The sequence below is a fragment of the Barbus barbus genome, assembly GCF_936440315.1.
Source record: "Barbus barbus genome assembly, chromosome: 48".
Classification (NCBI taxonomy): domain Eukaryota; kingdom Metazoa; phylum Chordata; class Actinopteri; order Cypriniformes; family Cyprinidae; genus Barbus; species Barbus barbus.
In genome coordinates this window covers 20,566,595-20,587,002 of record NC_136726.1, presented here as the reverse complement: position 1 = coordinate 20,587,002, position 20,408 = coordinate 20,566,595, and the positions used below count along the sequence as shown (strand labels likewise).

At 33.2% G+C, this 20,408-nt stretch overlaps 1 protein-coding gene across 1 annotated transcript in view; it reads right to left on the bottom strand.

The window, feature by feature from the left end:
- syt7a (synaptotagmin VIIa) overlaps positions 1 to 20,408 on the bottom strand; it is a gene marked incomplete at its 5' end in the record, with an annotated part of 128,191 nt that overhangs the window by 6,396 nt on the left and 101,387 nt on the right. The window contains 2 exons of the mRNA XM_079411736.1: positions 910 to 1,177; positions 2,488 to 2,596. Coding sequence (XP_079267862.1) covers positions 910 to 1,177; positions 2,488 to 2,596 — 377 coding nt within the window. The remainder of the gene's footprint in view (positions 1 to 909; positions 1,178 to 2,487; positions 2,597 to 20,408) is intronic.

Sequence of the window (20,408 nt, the reverse complement as noted above, 5' to 3'; positions counted from 1 at the left end):
TTCTTCTACAGGCTTTTTAAAATATATTATGGTCATACTGAGTCTCATAACATTCCAATACAGTATTATTGTTTTTAGTATTACAGTGAATCATTTTGACAACTTTTATAATAATTTTTATTCCAACCAACAGAAATGAAAAGCAGTATAACAAATACTACCGTGATATATAAATACTTTATTTATATAATATTTATGTACAATTGCAGTAACGCATTTTATCCAAACGACTTGCATTGCATTCAATGCACACAATTGTGTTGCAACTGACTTGCTCTACTGTTTGAGCTATAGGAATGCAAATATTTGAAATAATAATAATTATTAGTAGTAGTATTATGTTAATTGATTATATTAGAAAAAATATCATATCCTTTGATTTGTTATATCAATGTAAGTAATATAGTAATAAAACATTAATAATAATATTAATAATAATTTATCTAATAATAATTATTATTATTTATGCATTCCCTGGAAATCAAACCTATGACCTTAATGTTGCAACAATCTTTTAATATATAATTTATTTTATAATTTATACAACGTGGTGCCTAAAAATATATAATTTATTTTATAATTTATATAGTAATAAATATTTTATTAATTGATATTAAATCATTAACAGCAATAATAATAATAATTGTTATTATTATTATTATTGTTAATAATAATATTAATATTTATTATTGTTATTTGCATTAAAGTAATGACAATGTTTTTTAAGCAAATATTTTCTTTCTTTGTAGTTTGGGATGAAATATGACCTAAACATGTTCTTGACAGGTTTTGTGAGATTGTTTTAAATATCTAAAATATCCTATAATTTGTATTTTTATCAAGTGAGAGACTCGTTTTAAGAGAATTAATGAGAGAATTGTTTTAACTATAAACTGATCCACAACTGACCTTCAAACAGGAAGGTTTCGTTCCAGTGAGGGTTGAGATTTTTCCTCTTGATTTTGGTCTCGAGTTTGGTCTTTCTGTCAGGCAGCAGGTAGATTTTGACAAAGGGGTCGGACGTCCCAGAGAAGTCTTTAGCGGGCAGTTCTTGACCTTTGAGTATCTTCACCGTCAGAGTCGTGTCTTGGAAGCTGTAGCCCAAGCTGAACTGAATCCTGCCCAGTTTCTCACTCACTGGACCCTCGTGGTCATCATCTTCCGACCCCGGAGACAACTAAAGAGAGCGTCAGAGAGAAAGAGGAACGTGAAGAATGGCGCTGTTACAAAAAATAAAGCACAAACACAGATCTGCTAGAAAACATCTGGAGTTTTCAAAAACCTGACATTTGCTGTTTTCTTATTAACAATTCAGAGACGCCTGCTGTTATTATTGATCGAGAAACACAAACACACACAGACACATCTTAAGATATTTAGGGCAAGACACCGCAGGTGAATATCAGATATTACTATACTTCCCCAGCTGATTGACTAAACTGAGAATTGCACATATCTTTTGTAGTACGAGTTTTCTGAAATGTTAGTTTTAAATATGTAAATGAATGCATTATCTTATTAAATATGCACTAATTTGCATACAGTTCCAGAACTGAAATCTGATTTTTTGTTTCATTTTGTTGATATATTAGAGTTAGAGGTTTTTACAGAGGGGATTTGCATATCTGTTTTTATCACTTCATCAATTTGAAAATGCTGTCAACAAACATAAAAAAAAGTTGAATGTTTTTAGGAATAAAATGTTTAAATCAAGCAAATGATATATGAACAAAACCCTAAGCAAAAATCTTCAGGACATATATACAGCACAATAAGTGTATTTTGGATGCTTTCTTTCCACTAGTCTAAAACAACACAAAACAGATTAAAAAACTAAATATGTAATTCAGTTTTTTCGAAATTAAGACTTTTTAACTTTTTTCTTGCAATTGCAAGTTTATATCTGACTTCTCTTCTGAGAATTGCAAGTTTATAAATGTCAGAATTGCAATATCTAAACTCATAATTATGAGATATACACTTGCAATTCTGACAAAAAAAAAAAGCATTACGAGATGTTTTATTCGTACAGTTTCTTATAATTCAGACTTTTTTATCGTAATTGAGAGTTTACATCTCGCAATTAATTTTTTTTTGTTTTCACCACAAAATAAAAAAATAAAAAAGGTAATTGCAATTTTCAACTTTTTTTTGTTGTTGCATTTTTATCCTGTGGTGGAAACAAAATCACATACAAAACTGACCATTGCAATAAAAAATATTTGTCCCTGCAGTATCTTGCCTTATGAGTTCTGAGACACTCTGCTGGTATTTATAGGCTAAAAAAGCACCAGTTTATCAATCTCTGCCCTTCAGCAAATCGGTTGGGATTTTTGCCTAATTAATATTCCCCTGGCTACTTTACATGTTGTTCAGACTTCTTCCTGTCTGAGGGGGCCGAATGAACTGCAATGTGATTCAGACTTTATGGCGGCCGTTAGAGAGACTATTTGGGACCATGAGCTACATGCAAACACACTGTCCTACCATCACCATGTCTCCAGTGAGCGAGTTGGCAAGGTCAGACACTGAGGAATGGCCGTCAGCGTCTGGCGGCTGACCCTTAGGACTGTTAGCTGGCTTATTCCCCATATTCCTACTGCAGGGTGAGAGAGAGACAGAGACAAACAGAGATCACTAAAAATACCAGTCATGTGTGACTTGCCCTGCGTTTCTTTCTCATTGCCACAGAATCAAACCTTCAAACCCAGATGACCTTTTGACCTCTACGAGCGCCGACTCGTGTTATTCTGACCGGCTTCATCACAAAGTTTAGAAACAAACAAGACAAATTAATAACAAGCATGAGAATGCGTTTTACTTGAACACAATAAAACAAAGCCACAACAGAGAAATAGTAAAGAAAAATCACAGTTCAAACTTTTACACAATTCCTGTCACAAAACATAAAAACATTGTGGGACAAAATGTTACTTCAGTTTACACAGTAGCACAGCCAAAAATAAAAAGTGCAAAAGACACCATAAAATGGCAAATATTCAGGGTTATTAATGTCTCAGCAAACATAAAATGCTGTCAATTCATCATGTCATGGTGCGGTCCGTTGTGTTTTCCAAAGGTTGGTGTCCGAAGTCGGATTGGGACGGATGGCCTGGACTGGAAAATCTACTTAAAGGAATATTATGGGTTCAGGACAAGAGAAGTCGACAGACAGGCATTTGTGATTTAATGTTTATTACCACAGAAAATAATTCTCTCATTAACTCATGACTCCATTATAAATAATTACTCAGTTTAAGGAATAAATAAAACAAATATGTATTGCCACAGAAATAATTGTGACTCATCGCTCAATCAATCAATAACTGATTCATTGCTTCTTTAAAGTATAAAATAAAATAAAATGTATATTAACAAAAGAACAAATTGTCTTGTTGGTCCAATAAATATATAAATAAGTAAATAGTGTATTGGTCAAGAACATATTTCTGACTAATAAATAAATGTGTATTAACAAAAATATTTTGACTTGAATATTTTGGCTCAAAAAAAAAAAAAAATGCCAAAGAAAAAAAAAACAAACAAAAAAATTATAATAATTTACTCAAATAATAAATAAATACATATTTACTGACAAACAAATATTTTGACTTGCATGTTTTGGCCTTAATAAAAATAAAATAAAATAAAATAAATTGGAAGGTTTAAAAGCAGAAAGCTACTTTTGCAGGCAGATAACATGATATTTAAGTTAGACATTTAAGTGATATTATTCCACAAATGCTGTCAATCGAGTATAACTTGTACTGAACCCCTAAACATCCCTTTAATGTTTGACTAAACTACTGAACTAGTTGACAGAACCAAACTAAACCAGAGCGAGGGCCAAAAGAGCAGAGAGAAAGAGAAAAGAGAGACAGAAAGAGAAAGTGAAGAGGACAAATGCTGACATCTGAGTGATCAGACACAGTTCAGATACAGACAGAAAGACACAACAAAACGGCTACAGGAAGAACATAGAAAAGCGATGAAGACGGCACACGGATACAGACCAAACTGAGACACGGTAACAGCTGGAGAGAGAAAGAGAGACAAAAGACAGCGCAAGTGGAAGAGAGACGCTTTTTCTGTGATGGAAAGGCAGAAGATTATTCGCATGACTGGAGAGTCAAATAAAACCATGAGAGAGACGTCAACCAAACCAGCACAGCTGCAGGAGAGAGAGAGCGAGAGAGAGACGCCTGGAAAGACAAGAAACCCTGCAGTCAGTCAGTCAGAGAGAAAGAGAGAAAGGAGAGTTAAACGAAAGCACATACAGAGCCAGAAACGCTGGAGATTAGTTCTACAGAAAACAAACCACAGAAAAGAAAGACAAAGAGACCAGGAAGGAAGCGTTTGGTTTCCAGAGAGGTGAGGCTTTGAGGAGAAAGAGAGAAAATGAGCGCTGGAAAGACAAAAGAGAGAGGAGTAAACAAATAGTGTAAAGGAACACAGCAAATGGCACATACAGTCGAACACAGAGAGCAGGAGGAAAAAGAGAGACATTCGGGAGGATCGGACTGTCTTTAGACTGGCAGGGGCAGCCAATGTGATGGAATAGTTCACTTAAAAATGGCAAACGACTCGCCTTTGTGTCGTTCCAAACCTGTAGGACGCAAAAGAAGAATTTTTGAAGAATGTTCCCTTTCCATAATGGTCTATCCAATGAAAGTGGATGGGGACCACAGCTGTCAAGCTCCAAAAAGCACATAAAAGCACCAAAATGTAGTCCATATAAGCTATGCATTAAAGTCTTCAGAAGTCAAACGATAGCTTTATGAGGAAAAAGTCTGAAATCTAAATCACTGTTGACTAAAACAATTTGCGCATAAAGCGAGAAGTGGACCACAGAAATAAAATAAAATAAAATAATGAAATTTAAATGACTAATAAAAATACTGAAGTTTTCTTCTGAAGTTCTTTTATTGCATAAGCCAGAAGCGGACCACCAAAATAAAATACAACACTTAAATTTAAATTGATATTCATTGAAAATCTTTTTGCATACAGCCAGATGTGCACCATAAAAAATAAACAATAAAACAATAAATAAAAATAAGACAATTAAAAAACACTATTCAATTAAACACTTTTTGCATAAAACCAGTAGTGGACAAAAAAAAAAAAAAACTAATTAATTATTTAATTAAAATGCTGACATTTAAATCACTATTCACTGAAAAAAATATTTTGAATATAGCCAGATGAGCAAAATAAAATAAAATAAAAAAGACATAATAGCAGTGTTCATTCAGATCGCTTTAAAATAGTTGTTTTGTGTCCTTTTTGGAGCTTTTCACTGCACAGAAAAAAAAGCAGTTTGACATTCTTCTAAATAACTCTGTGTCCAACAGAAAAGAACACGATGGTGAGTCGATGAGGACAGTAGTGTTATTTCTGGGTGAACTGTGCCTAAATAACTAAATAAATCACATTCCCAGCTGTATCCCCACCAGTCTAAGGAGAGCGGCTGAGGTCCAGGAGGACGGAGCTGAGTCAGCTGGGAGCTTTACGCACAAACCATGAAGCGTCTGTCTGTCAACACATCTGTTTCAGGAAAACATCCTCTCAATGGTGTCACTTTTGTTCTTGGTTAATTTACTCAAAAGCCGGAAGCATCGTGGCCGTGTTGTTGAAGACATACAGACGTAGCCGGAGCGGAGACAAAAAACACTGAGCAGACAAAGCACAAGAGACAGACAGACAGACATAAGATCAGCTCGGGAGGGGAGAGAGACAGGGGTTAAAAATCTTCAGAATCAGATCCTCATTAATATTCATGATCGGTGTCAGTAATTGGTGAATTGTGAGCAGAATGCAGCACTGATTGGCTGAATCTGTTAATGAGTTAGTGTCCTTATTAGTCCGATCTTATTAAACTCACACACATTCAGCTGCCATGAAGATGGTGTGAACGGTGAAGGAATGAGAACAGATGGAGAAATGATAACAACAGCAAGCAGGAGTGAATTTTAGCATCTGAAAGCTCATTTAAGGTTTGTACCCTATTAAAGGTAATTAATAGTTCTCCCAGAAATGAAAATTTGCTGAAAATGCGCTCAGCCTCATGCCATCTAAGATGAAAGTTTGTTTCTTCATCAGATTTGGAGAAATGTAGCGTTTCATCACTTGCTCACCAATGGATGTGAATGGGTGCCGTCAGAATGAGAGTCCAAACATCTGATAAAAACACCACAATAATCCACACCACTCCAGTCCATCAGTTAATGTCCTGTGATGTGAAAAGCCGTGTGTTTGTAAATCCATCATTAAGGCATTTTTAGCTTTAAACCGTTACTTTCAGTCCTTAATCCATAATATCGCTTTCTCCAGTGAAAAAGTCATCTAGTCTGAATCAGGAGCGACATATGCACAGATCAAGCACCGTTTACAAACTGAAACTGTTCTACACAAATATGTTGGTGATTTTGATGTGAGAGGACAACAGGGGACGGACTTTTTCACTGGAGGTTTTTATGGATTATGGACTCATATTTTGGCCAGAAGCGACATTAAATGTCTTAATGATGGCTTGTTTCTTACAAACACTCAGCTTTTCACTTCTCCAGATGTTAACTGATGGACTGGAGTGGTGTGGATTATTGTGATGTTTTTATCAGCTGTTTGGACTCTCGTTCTGACGGCACCCATTCACTGCAGAGGATCCATTGGTGAGCAAGTGATGTAATGCTACAGTACTATCTTTATTTATCACATTATAATTACCATAAACGCTTGAATAGAAAGCACCCCAAGCTGATATTAAAAATAAATAGAATTTGCAAGTAACCAAAACAACAGTTGACTGCTTGAAGACCCAGTATCAGAATCAGTATCGGATGAACATCGACAAAACATTAATACTGTCATTATATATCACTGTATTGTAGATTTACACATGACAAGTGCATGGCCTAAATCACTTTTGATTGAAAACGTCTCTAACCTTTGATTACAGACAGCTGGTCAAAAACAACAAACAAACATCCTGAGATGTGAAGCTTTAAAACTTATATAAAAAAATTAAACCTCTAAAAGGACTCATTTTTGGCAACACATGACAAGTGTCAATTTAAACAGTTATTTTTATACAAATTTGTCTGACACTACTATTCAAAAGTTTGGAGTCGGTAAGATTTATGTTTTTGTAAGAAGTCTCTTCTGCTCTCCAAGGCTGCATTTATTTGATCAAAAATACTGTAATACTGTGAAATGTTATTACAATTTAAAATAACTGATTTCTATTTGAATATATGTTAAAATGTAATTTATTACTGTGATCAAAGCTGTATTTTCAGCATCATTACTCCTTCAGAAATCATTCTAATATGCCGATTTGCTGCTCAAAAACATTTCTTACTATCAGTGTTGATCATTTATAACATTATAAATGTCTTTACTGCCACTTTTGATCAATTTAATGCATCACTGCTGAATAAAACTATAAATTTATATAACTAAAACTTTTAATGGTATAGTGTACATTAACCAACAACTGAAAGCAAATACTTGTAAATATGTAAATACTAATAAAGAAGGAGCAGAACTTGAGTGGGTGGTGTATGACGGGGTTTTTCAGTCTTTCTAGACACAGAAACATCTATGCAATCAATAACTAACATTAATGCATAATATAATGCAAATGATAACAAATCAGTAGTTAGAAAAGCTAAAAATGTGATGATAATTTCATGACCGAGGTGTCATGACAGCTCTTGGTGCTGAGAAGGAGGCGACCCTCAGCGGTGAGCGAGAACAAGTGAAATGAGGACAGAGAAAAGAGAAAGAACACAATGAGCATCTCTCTCTCTCTTTCTGTATCTCTCCGTCTGTCTCTGCTTTCATGTCCTTGGCTATCGATCGAGGGCAGATAAAGGACATGTTGACGCTTCTCTGAGGCCTGAATAATTCATTCACTGTAGACGTGTGACTCGCCTGCAGGTTACTCTAAAGTTTGGCTCAGTAACCTGTTTAACTTTAGATGTCATCCTACATGCCACATAAATATCATCTTCATAAATCTTTTGACAGTACAGGACTCAAATCTGTTTATAAAATGCATAATTCTGCCTCTGATCCACTTATGAAGTAGTTGTAAAACAGCAGAACATATGATAGCACATTAATTACATTTTAAAATAATTTAACATGAATATTTATACAAATTAAACTGTTGCCATTTTATAAAAGCTAATAAATGAGCCAATAAGTTTATTTTAGATGCTAAAATCAAATATTAATTTCATTTGATTCATTTTATTTAAAATATTGAATATTAATTTATTCATATTTATACAAATTAACCTGTTATTTTAGCTGCTAAAATAAATTAATATTTTATTTAAAAACACATTTTAAATAATTAGTATTCATACAAATTCAATTAAATAATGAATTAAAATATTTAGTTTATTATAGTTATGTATATAATATTTATAATGTATATTTTAAATAAATTAAATAAAAATAAGTTAAAATGATATATTAAGTATATCTATATTTATACAAATTGAATTAAATACTGAAATAAAACAATTATATATATATATATATATATATATATATATATATATATTGTAGATAAATGAACAATAAATAAGAATATATTAATATTAAAAATAATAAAATATTTATTAATATTATAAAATACTTAAATATTTTAATTATTTATTTTAGTTGCTATTTTAAATAGTTTATTTTAGTTGCTAAAAGTAAACAAATAAAAATAAAAAAATACTATCAAGTATTATTTTAAATAATTAAATATGAATTCATTTTTATACAATTAACTAAGATTTTATTAAATACTTCTATATAATATTTACTAAAATAATTAAATTACAAAAAAATGATAAACTACAGTTGTACAGCTTCTCTTAATTGTTTTTGGTGTGTGTGTTTTCAGATATCCTGATTCACTCGAAAATACATCACATTACAGAAGTAAAATAGGTTGTGACGCATTTGCACTGCACTAGCCATTAACATCTGCTCACTTCAGTATTTTCAGTCCATAACGTGCGACTTTAAGTGTCAAACGGCTCTGTTGAAAAACCAACACGCAGGACAGCACGAGAAACAAAACAGAGAGAAACAGAAGATTTCTCTTGAGTTGAGGTGTACAAACATCTCCCGCACATGGAGTAGATGTTATGTATTCATGATATATGCATATATGATTATTAATGCATGTATCGGCAGGCTGCAGGTGTGTGTATCGGCCAGTAGGGGGCACGCAGAGCCCGGATTCCCCCCCCCCCCCGACATTTGGAATATGCTCTTCCAAGCGCTCTCGCCTCGAAAGTGGGCTGTTGGCATGGCAACCGAGGGGCGACGAGAGTGTGTGTGTGTGTGTGTGTGAGGGATGGAGGGCAGCAAACAGGAGACCATAGTGCACAAACAGCAGACGAGGAGAAGGATATATGACAGGTACAGGTGAGTGCCTCGCTGACACACACACACACACACACACACGCACATTCAGAGACGGGCTGGAGGCAGGCCGCTTTGGGGTTCACCGTGACCTGTTATACTATCCTGCATTTACCTGCCCCAGGAAGCAACGCACACACCTCCAGGCGTCCAGGCTGGAGAGAGAGCGGCCTCCCCTCCATACAGCGTACTGGAGATGATTACATAACCAACCCACAATGCACAGCGGCATGAGAGCGACCACAATAACTCATTACTTCACGCGTGTGTGAGATGCAACGGGGCCGTTCCAGACAAAAGTCAAAGCCTGTCCAGTACAACACACACACACTGCTGTTCACTCATTCACTTCATTCAAAGCATGTTGTAATTTCTTGGACAGCAGCCCTCCATGCTGAACACACACACACACACACACACTGATCTAATATGTGCTTGAGCACAGCAGAACAGCTCAATTAAAATCTGATGCTCCTGGGCAAGACAGACCAAGTTTGCCATCAAAATCCTTAAAGGAATAGTTCAGCCACCAATACAAATCATCTACTCAGTCTCATGTAGTTACAAAACCTTTCAATCTACTGTAGAAAACAAACAGAACATGCAAGCTGCTCTTTATCCCCTTCAGATTTCCACAGAAGAAAGAGTGTCTTAATAATAATAATAATAATATTTTTTACACAATTCAATACTTTATATAAATGCAAAATATTTCACTTTTTCTTCTGTTTTTGTGTTCTTTTTCTTTTAAGAGTCAAGTAAATGAACACCTTTAGAGAGTTAGAGGTTTAGAGTTTGGAAAAATATATATAAAAAAATAATATTTAAAACAATTAAGATGAAAAACATTATATAACTTCATTTCACAATGGAAACTTATTTATTCACCAATATCTTTAATGTAATTACTAATTGAAATAATATAATATTGTTAAACTTAGTAATTATATTAAAAATTATTTAATTTTAAATCACATAAAAATTACTTTAAAATTAGAGATACATGGCAAAAAATATATATATACTGTATATAACTGCTCATCTCATAATGCAAGTATATTCGTTGACTTGTGTTTTTATATAATTATATTAAACAATATTAAATTATAATATTGTTAAATACAGTAATTAACAACAATGGCATATTAAACCACTTTAAAATAAAAATGTTGAACATTATTACCTTAAAATTAAAGATGCATTCATATACAAAAAATTATATAACTGCTCATCTCATGCAAACCTATTTATTGATTTGTTGTTTTAAATAGTCATTTTATTAAACAAAATTCAATTATAATATTCTTAAATAAAGCAATTATATTAATTTGTTTTTTAAACATAAATGTTAAAATAATTACATAAATTAGAGGTGCATATCAAACATGCAAAGAATTATATAACTGCTGATCTTATAATGCAAGCTTATTAATTGACTTGTGTTTTTAATATAATTACTTTATTTAGAAAACTGTTATTTTAAATTGCAATAATATTTCACAAAATAACAGTTTTTTTTTCTGATGAGCAGAAAAAACTTCTTTAAAAAACATTAAAAATCTTTCTGATCCCAAACTTTTGAGCAGCAGTGTATGTTTTTTTGTAGCAGCTATGTCATATGTGTACCAGACCACAAAAGTAAGCCGGGCCTAGTCCCAGGCCTAGTCCCCCCACCCCTACCCCTACCCCCCCGACCTCCCTCTTCCCCCGCTTCCTCGACTCATGGCGTGAAAGATCAGACCTAATAAAATCCCAAAGACTTACACTGAATGAGGGATGCAAGGCATATCTAGAGACTTGGACCAGAAAGAAACCACCACTCTAAAAGCCCCTCACAACACCTTAGCATTAGCAAACAGTGAGAAAGTCATCAGGCTAACTCTCCCATTGAGGGACAGAGAGACCGCAGGCCATGTGAATCACGAAACTCTACGAGTCTTTTGTAAAGTCAGTCTGTTGAATCCTGCTGCGTCCAAACGAAGCCTGTTCTCTTCACTTTAGCCGCTCGTTCCCTCTCATTAATACACCTGCTTTTATACACACACTGCGCTCTCTCTTTATCTACAGCTAATTACAGAAGATTATCTACTCGAGTGGAGTGCTAGAAGCTCCGCACACACACACACACACACACACACACACACACACACACAGCTCCATTACTCTGCAGGAGTCTGACCGGGGCGCAGGGGCTTGTCTGGAGAGCTCCCGTTGACAGCTGTTTGTCACTAGTAGTTGTTTCTACTCGAGTCACACTGCTAGTTCATCAAACTGATGCTTGAGACGGCTTCTGGAGGAATTGTGCTCTCAGGTACTCTTGCAAAAAACACACGTGCAAAAAATCATTAGTCGAACATTAACATTTCATGAAAATACTGAATATGTATACATCATTTTTTATTCATTTATTAATTTTATTGTTTTTAATCTAATTATTTTATTCATTTATTAATATATTGTATTATTCCGTACATAGTGCATTAATTAAAAATTTTATTTAGAAAAAATTACATTTTTCAGTCATTATTAGATTATATTTATTTTATTAAAATATTTTATAGATTATAGATGTTATAGATTTTATTTAGACTTCAGTAAAATATTCTATTTTAGATATCTATCTATCTATCTATCTATCTATCTATCTATCTATCTATCTATCTATCTATCTATCTATCTATCTGCTAGTATCTGCTAAATTACTAATGTAAATACATAACTTTATGCCTAAAATAATTACATAATCAAAAACATACATCCATTAAAACCTTACTTGAAGTAAGCAAAGTTGATCATTTCACATGAAAAGAATTCAGCCAATCACAACAGAGATCATGTGCACAGACGTCTTAAAGGTACAGCAGCAAAACCAGCCTGTTTAATTCTAAGGGTCAGAGACGCTGGAAAATAGTCTTGAAAAACTGCTTTTGGTGCCAAATGATTTGACTAACTTCATAAGCAGCTCCAGGGAAAAACCTTTGTACAAACTGAATATATGCTGCTATATAAGTCTAAGCCTGTAAACCATATTCAAACGCAGAATTGTTGTGTGTGGGTTGCGACAGAGTTGCATAAATAACCTCATTATATAATCATTCAAATTATATGCATTTTTATGCAAATGCATGGCCCCAACAATATGTGTATTCACAGCAACAAACCACAGCGTCCTGTTATCTGCTCAACACTAGACGTGTTTAACACAAGCCGCCCACACGCTGAGTGTGTGTGTGTGTGTGTGTGTGTAAGGCTATGAGTGTGTAAGTCTGAACTCAGTCAATAAAGAAACAAGCTTTTGTCACTGGGGTTTTAATTCCTGCTGATATTATAATCCAGATCACACCCACTGAGAACATGAGCAACATGCAGCAGTGTGTGTGTGTGTGTGTGTGTGTAGGGATGTGTTCCAAACAACATACTACTACACTACACATACTAACATTGCAGTATGCAACATACGTACATTATTTAGAACTGATCGAGCAATCATATAGTTTGAATCAGACGTAGTTCAAGCCAGATACACTGATTTGCTTTCACCAAACATTAATTGTCATGCGACTCTCCCATCCAATATTCACAAAGAGCTTTGTGCTTTGTCACTTCTAATAAAAAACAAAGTCTCACCTTTCAAATCCTACACATTTTATCACAAAATGTGACCAATAAATGCTGCTTTGAAGCTCTTCAATGTACTTCAGTACTTAATTAATACTTCCGTTTTAAACAAAATTTAAATTCTTTCCTTATTAACTTGTTGCAATAAGAAGTAACTTTATTTAGTTTCAATTAAAGCTTATTTTAAGTAACACATTTTAGTGAACTATAATAACCATGGTTTCAGTAAGATTTTTTTAAAGCAATTAAAACTTTTATTCAGCAAGGATGCATTAAATTGATCAAAACTGACAGTAAAGACATTTATAATGTTACAAAATATTTCTATTTCAAATAAACACTGTTCTTTTCTATTCAAAAAATCCTGAAAAACTAATATATCATGGTTTCCACAAAAATATGAAGCATCACACCTGTTTTCAACATTGATAATAATCATATAATAAATTACATTTTAAAATATACTCACATAGAACACAGGTGTTTTAAATTGTAATAATATTTCACTGTTTTTACTGTATTTTTGATCAAATAAATGCAGCCTTTGTGAGTAGAAGAGACGTCTTTTAAAAACATAAGAAAAAATCTCACTAACCCCAATCTTTTGAATGATATGTATATACTATGATGTGCAAATTTCAAAATACATATCATTAGGCAGCATACAGTATATATTGCAAAGTATGCAGTACACTAGTATTCCACGGTGAATAGTGTAAATGTCTACAGCGTATACAGTAGAACACTTAACATGAATGAGTTTCATTCATAGACTCAAACTAACGGAGTATAAAGAGTCTGAGAGCCTCCGGCTGGGTTTACAACAGAAAGATCCTCTCTCTGACACAACACAGGTGAGAGTCTCACAGCATTTATACTCTGTGTGTGTGCTTTTAAATCCATTCAATCTAAATGCCATGATCGCAGTGGGAGCTTCAGCCCTGATCCACAGCAAAGCCTCGCTAGAAAGGTGCCGCACGTTTGAATCAACAGCGAAATGGCTGTGTGTGTTAGTATGTGTAACGAGTCTTTACGTCTCTCGCTGCACACCACACATGAGCGAATGACACGAAACCTGTCAGGTACACGTCCGGGTCACACTTCAGCACACCATATTTTCAGTATTAAGATATATTTTTACAATAATTAAGCATTTCTCAGTAGCACACTGTAATGTGAAAAAAAATGACTGCTATATTAAGTAATATTATTTATTTATAGCTACAGTATTTGCAAATCTAAAGTATTAAAATAGTATTTGTTGTACTGAATTTAATTTAAGTTAATTTAAATGAGCAAATAAAGATAATATGTTGTACTGAATTTAAATTACGGTCATAAATCAATCCATCAATCAGAAACCGGTTTGATTTGTTAGTTTTTACTTCACCTTTAATTGTCATGAAAATAATGAAAACAATAAACAGTCTTAAAAATATGCTTCATTTTCTTTATGCAATAAATGCAATAATGAAATAAATTAATTAACAACTTAATTAAATACATAAATGAATACATAAGTAAATAAAGATAGATAGATAGATAGATAGATAGATAGATAGATAGATAGATAGATAGATAGATAGATAGATAGATAGATAGCATGTTGTACTGAATTTAATAAAAAAGTAATTTAAATAAATAAACTAATTAATTAATTAATAACGGAACCCTATTTGAAACCAATCATTAGTTTTCACTTCAGCTTTTAATGTAAAAAATAAACAGTCTTTAAACTATGCTTCATTTTTTTTATGAAGAAAAAGTATATAAATAAATAAAGATAGCATGTTGTAATAAATTAGGGCCATTTAAAAAAGTATTATAAAAAAATTATTTTACTTCACCTTTAATTGTCATGAAAATAATATAAAGTCTTAAAAATATGCTTCATGTTCTTTATGAAAAATACTAATTTCCTGGATGGATGGATAGATGGATAAATAAATAAATTAATATTTTCAAAAATATACATTTTATGTTCAGGAAACCAGCCATTAGTTTTCGTTTCACCTATAATTTTTATGAAAATAATGTAAGGAATTAATAGTTGTCATTTTTAGCTGTATTTTTGAATTTTCTGTGACTGATAATTGATTTAAAGTATAATTATTTATTTTTAATAAACAGCATTTATTCGCTGTGAAAAGCCAACAAAATATATAATTTATAACAAATAAATAGACACTCTTCCAAGTAATTAAAAACATATATTTCTATTGATTATTATATATTTTTATATTTTTCAATTAATTTACTAAATTCACAGCCCTAATAATATTTTATTTGTGTTGTTTTGATTATGACCCAGACATCGTGAGATTCACTCACAAATTCATTCCAGCGTCTCAGTGATCCAGCGGCTGTAATCTGGCTCATGCTGATTCAAGCACTTCATACAGATACAAGCATATCAGATCGCACTTCAAAGACTGCGTGTTTGTGTGTGTGTGTGTGTGTGTTTGTGTGTGTGTGAATACATTATCTCCATCTCCGAGATCATTTGCTTTCCACATGATATCTGCCGCTGCTTTAATATTTGAGCACAGCTATGTTGCTACTCCAGTGCCGAGCGCTTCCTGTTAGATTCTCATTCACTGGGCATTCTGGGTAATCACAAGCTTCCAGAGCAGCCGCAAATGGGCCAGAAGAACGTGCCAACAGCTAGAAGGCTTGGCCATTCAGACACGCTCTCTCTCTCTTCACTCTGTGTCTTCTCCTTATTAGTCTGCTAGCTCTTCCTGGCTGAGTTAATTGCATGTGTGTGTGTTTGGCGAGCGCTGAGTTTTACTCCAGCAACTAATTAACCAGGGAACGAGAGAAAAGAAAAAAAAAACGTGTCTGAGGCAAAAAAGAGAGAGAAAGACCAAATAAGCCACCCGGAACATCTGAGAAATATTGAACAAGTCAAGTGGAGTTTGAAGAGAAAGTTCACCAAACGTATTGAACTGTACAGTGGTGCTGGGGAGGCTGCTTTATACAAACTGCTAGTTACACTGTTAGTTAAAGCTAACATTTTGAGCAGCTAGTTAGCTACACTACAAGAGATTAACAAAACACAGCCGCTGAGATGAACGTTATAAATTAAAGTAATATTTGCCATGCACATAAACAATGTTTATCTTAGTTAGGGTATGAGCATTAACCTTAAATTTACAAAACTATATATATATTATATATATATATAGACTTTACAAAAAATATTGTTAGTTTTTAGATATAATATAATATAATGTATTAAGGTGCATGTAAAAATATTAAAAAGTTATGTAATAACATATAATAATATATAATAATACATAAAACCATACTTACGTAATTAATCATTCTTTATAACATTATTAATAAACAATAATTTTTATTTTAAACACACACACACACACACATGTTTTTATTGTAATATATATATTATAACTGTTAATATATATTCAAATACATATTTAAAACATATACACACACACATATACACAATTAAGTAGATACATTAAATATTTCAATAACTGATAATACATAATATATTATTTAAAACACACACACACACACACACACACACACACATATATATATATATATATATATCTATCCTCAGTACTGTGTATTGTATTTTAAGTTGAGAGCAACAATACTTTTCTTCACCAGAGGAGGCGCTAGCAGCACAGGAACTACAGGTGTTTCCATCATAATGAACTCCTGCATCAGTGTGTATAAATTTAATGGTGATCAGGGCGACCCCTAATGTTTTTCTTGGCGTTTAAAGAGGCATCCGAGTGTGTGTCAGCGCCGGTCTCAGGAGACTTACGCCACTTCAGTCAGAGGCCTGTAAATTAGCCTCGACCACGGCGTCAGTTCCCTCCTCTCACTGGCACGCCACCAAACACACTAAATCACACCGATAACGCCATACAGCAGCTGTTTGTGAGGCACACAGAGAGAGACACTCACGTCTGCGTTCTCTAATTTAGCTGCGATCACTCGTCGGCCCTCTAAATGATCAAAAACTAATTCAGCCTGTGACTCACTGCCATTATCCAGCGGAAAAATATTGTGCGATGATCGCTGGTTAGCCAGAGAGGATTTCCCTGGAGAGGTGAAGGCAGACTGTGTGCTGTGTGTTATCTAGAGAGCAATGCTTTTTAATAAATGAATGTTTATGTAAGTGACAGGCATGAATTAAAATAATATAAAACCCTTGCTGAGCAATTCACCAAACGTGTGCACACACACACACACACACACACACACAAACACAAAAACAAAACAAACACACTGGCTGTGTTCAAAATACCATACACTATTTCTAATACACTAATACTATAAAACTGCTCCTATCATATGCATAATGAGCACAATATGTGAATTTTCTGAATGCATACTCATTTTCCCTTAAGAAGTACAGTAGAAAATTTTAAGTGTAAGATATACCATAATGCATTGCACTGAATCTTTCATTTACAGAGACAAAATATTCAGAAGCTGCATCAACATCAACCCTTTTTAATGTTTTTTTTTTTAATCAGAATTTGAAAAAAAATAATAATTGAATTTAAAATTAAGTAGATTTTTTAAATAACCATTCAGATGTATATTTTTATACACATTTATTTGCACATAATTATTTTTTATGAGTATAATATAATATTAATAAAATATTTAAAATAATACATATAAATATGGTTATTTTTTCAATTAGATTTATTTTTTAATCCAAGTTTGTGCAAAAAAATGCTTCACATTTTCAAATTCTGATAAAAAATGAATCAAAAAAGAGAATCACTGGTTAATGTCGCTTAAAAAATTTCTTCAATTGACATATTCTGATTTTTATCTTATTTATAATTATAATTTGGGACAAAATATTGAAATTATATTGAATATTGATATTGAATAATCCAGTTTATAAAACACCCATATTTACATTTATTTTGTAATATGTTTTTTTTTTTTACGTTATATGTAAACTTGAACAAAAATGTTTTTAATATATTATAATACTTACTTATAATATATGAAACTAAAGATATATAATATAATACATATTTCATGTATAAAATATGATTAATTATAATAATTAATTATATTAATTATAATATATAGAAATAAAGATTATATACAACAAAAAATGAAATATTTACATATATACTTATTATTATATATTTGAATATGTACTTATACAGTACTATATTAAACGTATATGTTTAATGTTAATATATTTAATATATTAACACTAAAATTAAATAATATTTTAATTTAATATATTTCATGTTTGTTCATTTATTTTTATATTTATATTTTTAAATACAATTATAGATATTATATTTTTATTTTTTATTTTGTATACACTATATATATATATATATATATATATATATATATATGTGTGTGTGTGTGTGTGTGTGTGTGTGTGTGTGTGTGTGTGTGTATATATATATATATATATATATATATATATATATATATATATATATATATTCTGCTCTTGGTTTTTAATACATATCTATTAGCACATACCTATCAAAATATTAAATGTTATTTTTTGTTTTGTTTTTTAAATGTGTTAACTGTTTTTTTACCATTAATTTATCATTAGACGTAAATTTAAAGTTTTTTATTTTTTGGCGTATATACTGTACATATTTCTGTAAATAATAATTTATTGAATTCAATGAGGTCATGTGACAATGCAGCAATCTGTTTGAAATATTTATCGGTTCATAATGCACACTGTTTCACATGCAACTTAGGCTGCATACTGCACAGTAGTTTTCATTTAGAAACATACGTCAGAGCATACGTTAGAGTAAAACTAATGAGACACCTAGTGAGAGAGCACGAATATACAGCATAAAGCATAACAGACAAGAGAAAAACAGTGAACTTGGTTGACGTATTCAAGGAGAGCAGAGATAAAAGGATCTGACGCTAAAGTCAGAGGATGAAAGAAGAACAAATAGGGATAAAAATGCCAAAAACAGAAATAAACAAGGCACTCGCAAGACATGCAGTCAAGATCACAACATTTCACATCTCAGCGTGACGGAAGTGACTGTATTTCACAGCTCATTGGCTGAGCTCTGGCCCACACAGCCACCAATGGCATTCAAACAGACGTTAGCCTCAGGTGAGGCTCATTAGCATGATTAATGAGCTCAGCACTTATTAGCAACATACAGCCGAATGTACAGCTTGTTCATTTACTTAGTATCAGCCATTCTGAAGCGCTCTTCCAAAATAGCAAGACGCCTACTTAGACAGCATTCATCCGGCGCGCTCCCTGTTCCACAAGGTAGGTGGAAAATAACACAGCCTAAAGAAACCTCGTTTAGACACAAATCTAAGGCAGCATTGCATCTTTCATAAAGAAAACAGTGTGACAAGCTAAGTGAATACTTCAAGATGGTGGAAGGTAACTATATGTAATTACGTGTTGAAAACTTGGTCCCACTTTATATTGTGTCCCTGAGGGAAGTTGTGGCCTAATGGTTAGAGAGTCGGACTCGTAATCCAAAGGTTGCGGGTTCGAGTCTCGGGCCTGCAGGGATTGTAGGTGGGGGGGAGTGAATGTCCAGCGCTCTCTCCAGCCTCAATACCACGACTGAGGTGCCCTTGAGCAAGGCACCGAACCCCCAACTGCTCCCCGGGCGCCGCAGAATAAATGGCTGCCCACTGCTCCGGGTGTGTGTTCACGATGTGTGTGTGCACTTTGGATGGGTTAAATGCAGAGCACGAATTCCGAGTATGGGTCACCATACTTGGCCGTATGTCACGTCACTTTAATGCCTGTGTACTTACATAGTAAGTGTGTAGGATGTGTATGTAGTATGTAACCACAGTGTAAGTACACATTGGTACATAGTATCTACAGCTGTAATATTTCTGTAACGCATGTAACAACACTCAGAATGGTTTGTGTAAATACAAATGTGTAACAGGACATTGGTAACAACACTTTTTCACTTCAGGTAGGTTTAGGCATATGTAAAGTGGGAGGAGTTGGATCTCGAGTTGGTGCACCACTGTAATACCAGTGTACTTATATGGTAACTCCTCAGGAGCTGTCCACTTAATATAAAGTGTAACATTCTGGACACCAACCACAATTCATATGTAAAGCCTAACTTACTCGCCCCTCATCAGAGTACTTACATGGTAAATCCATAGGAATTGTCTACTTAATATAAAGTGTAACACTTTCTTTACCAAAAAAGTGCGGTTAGTCCTGTTACACATTTGTACTTTCATTACCAAAAAATGTTGTTACCAATGCCCTGTTACACACTTGTACTTACACATGCCATTCAGTGGGTTGTTACATATGTAGTTACACAAACATTAGTGCTGTAGATACTATGTACCAATGT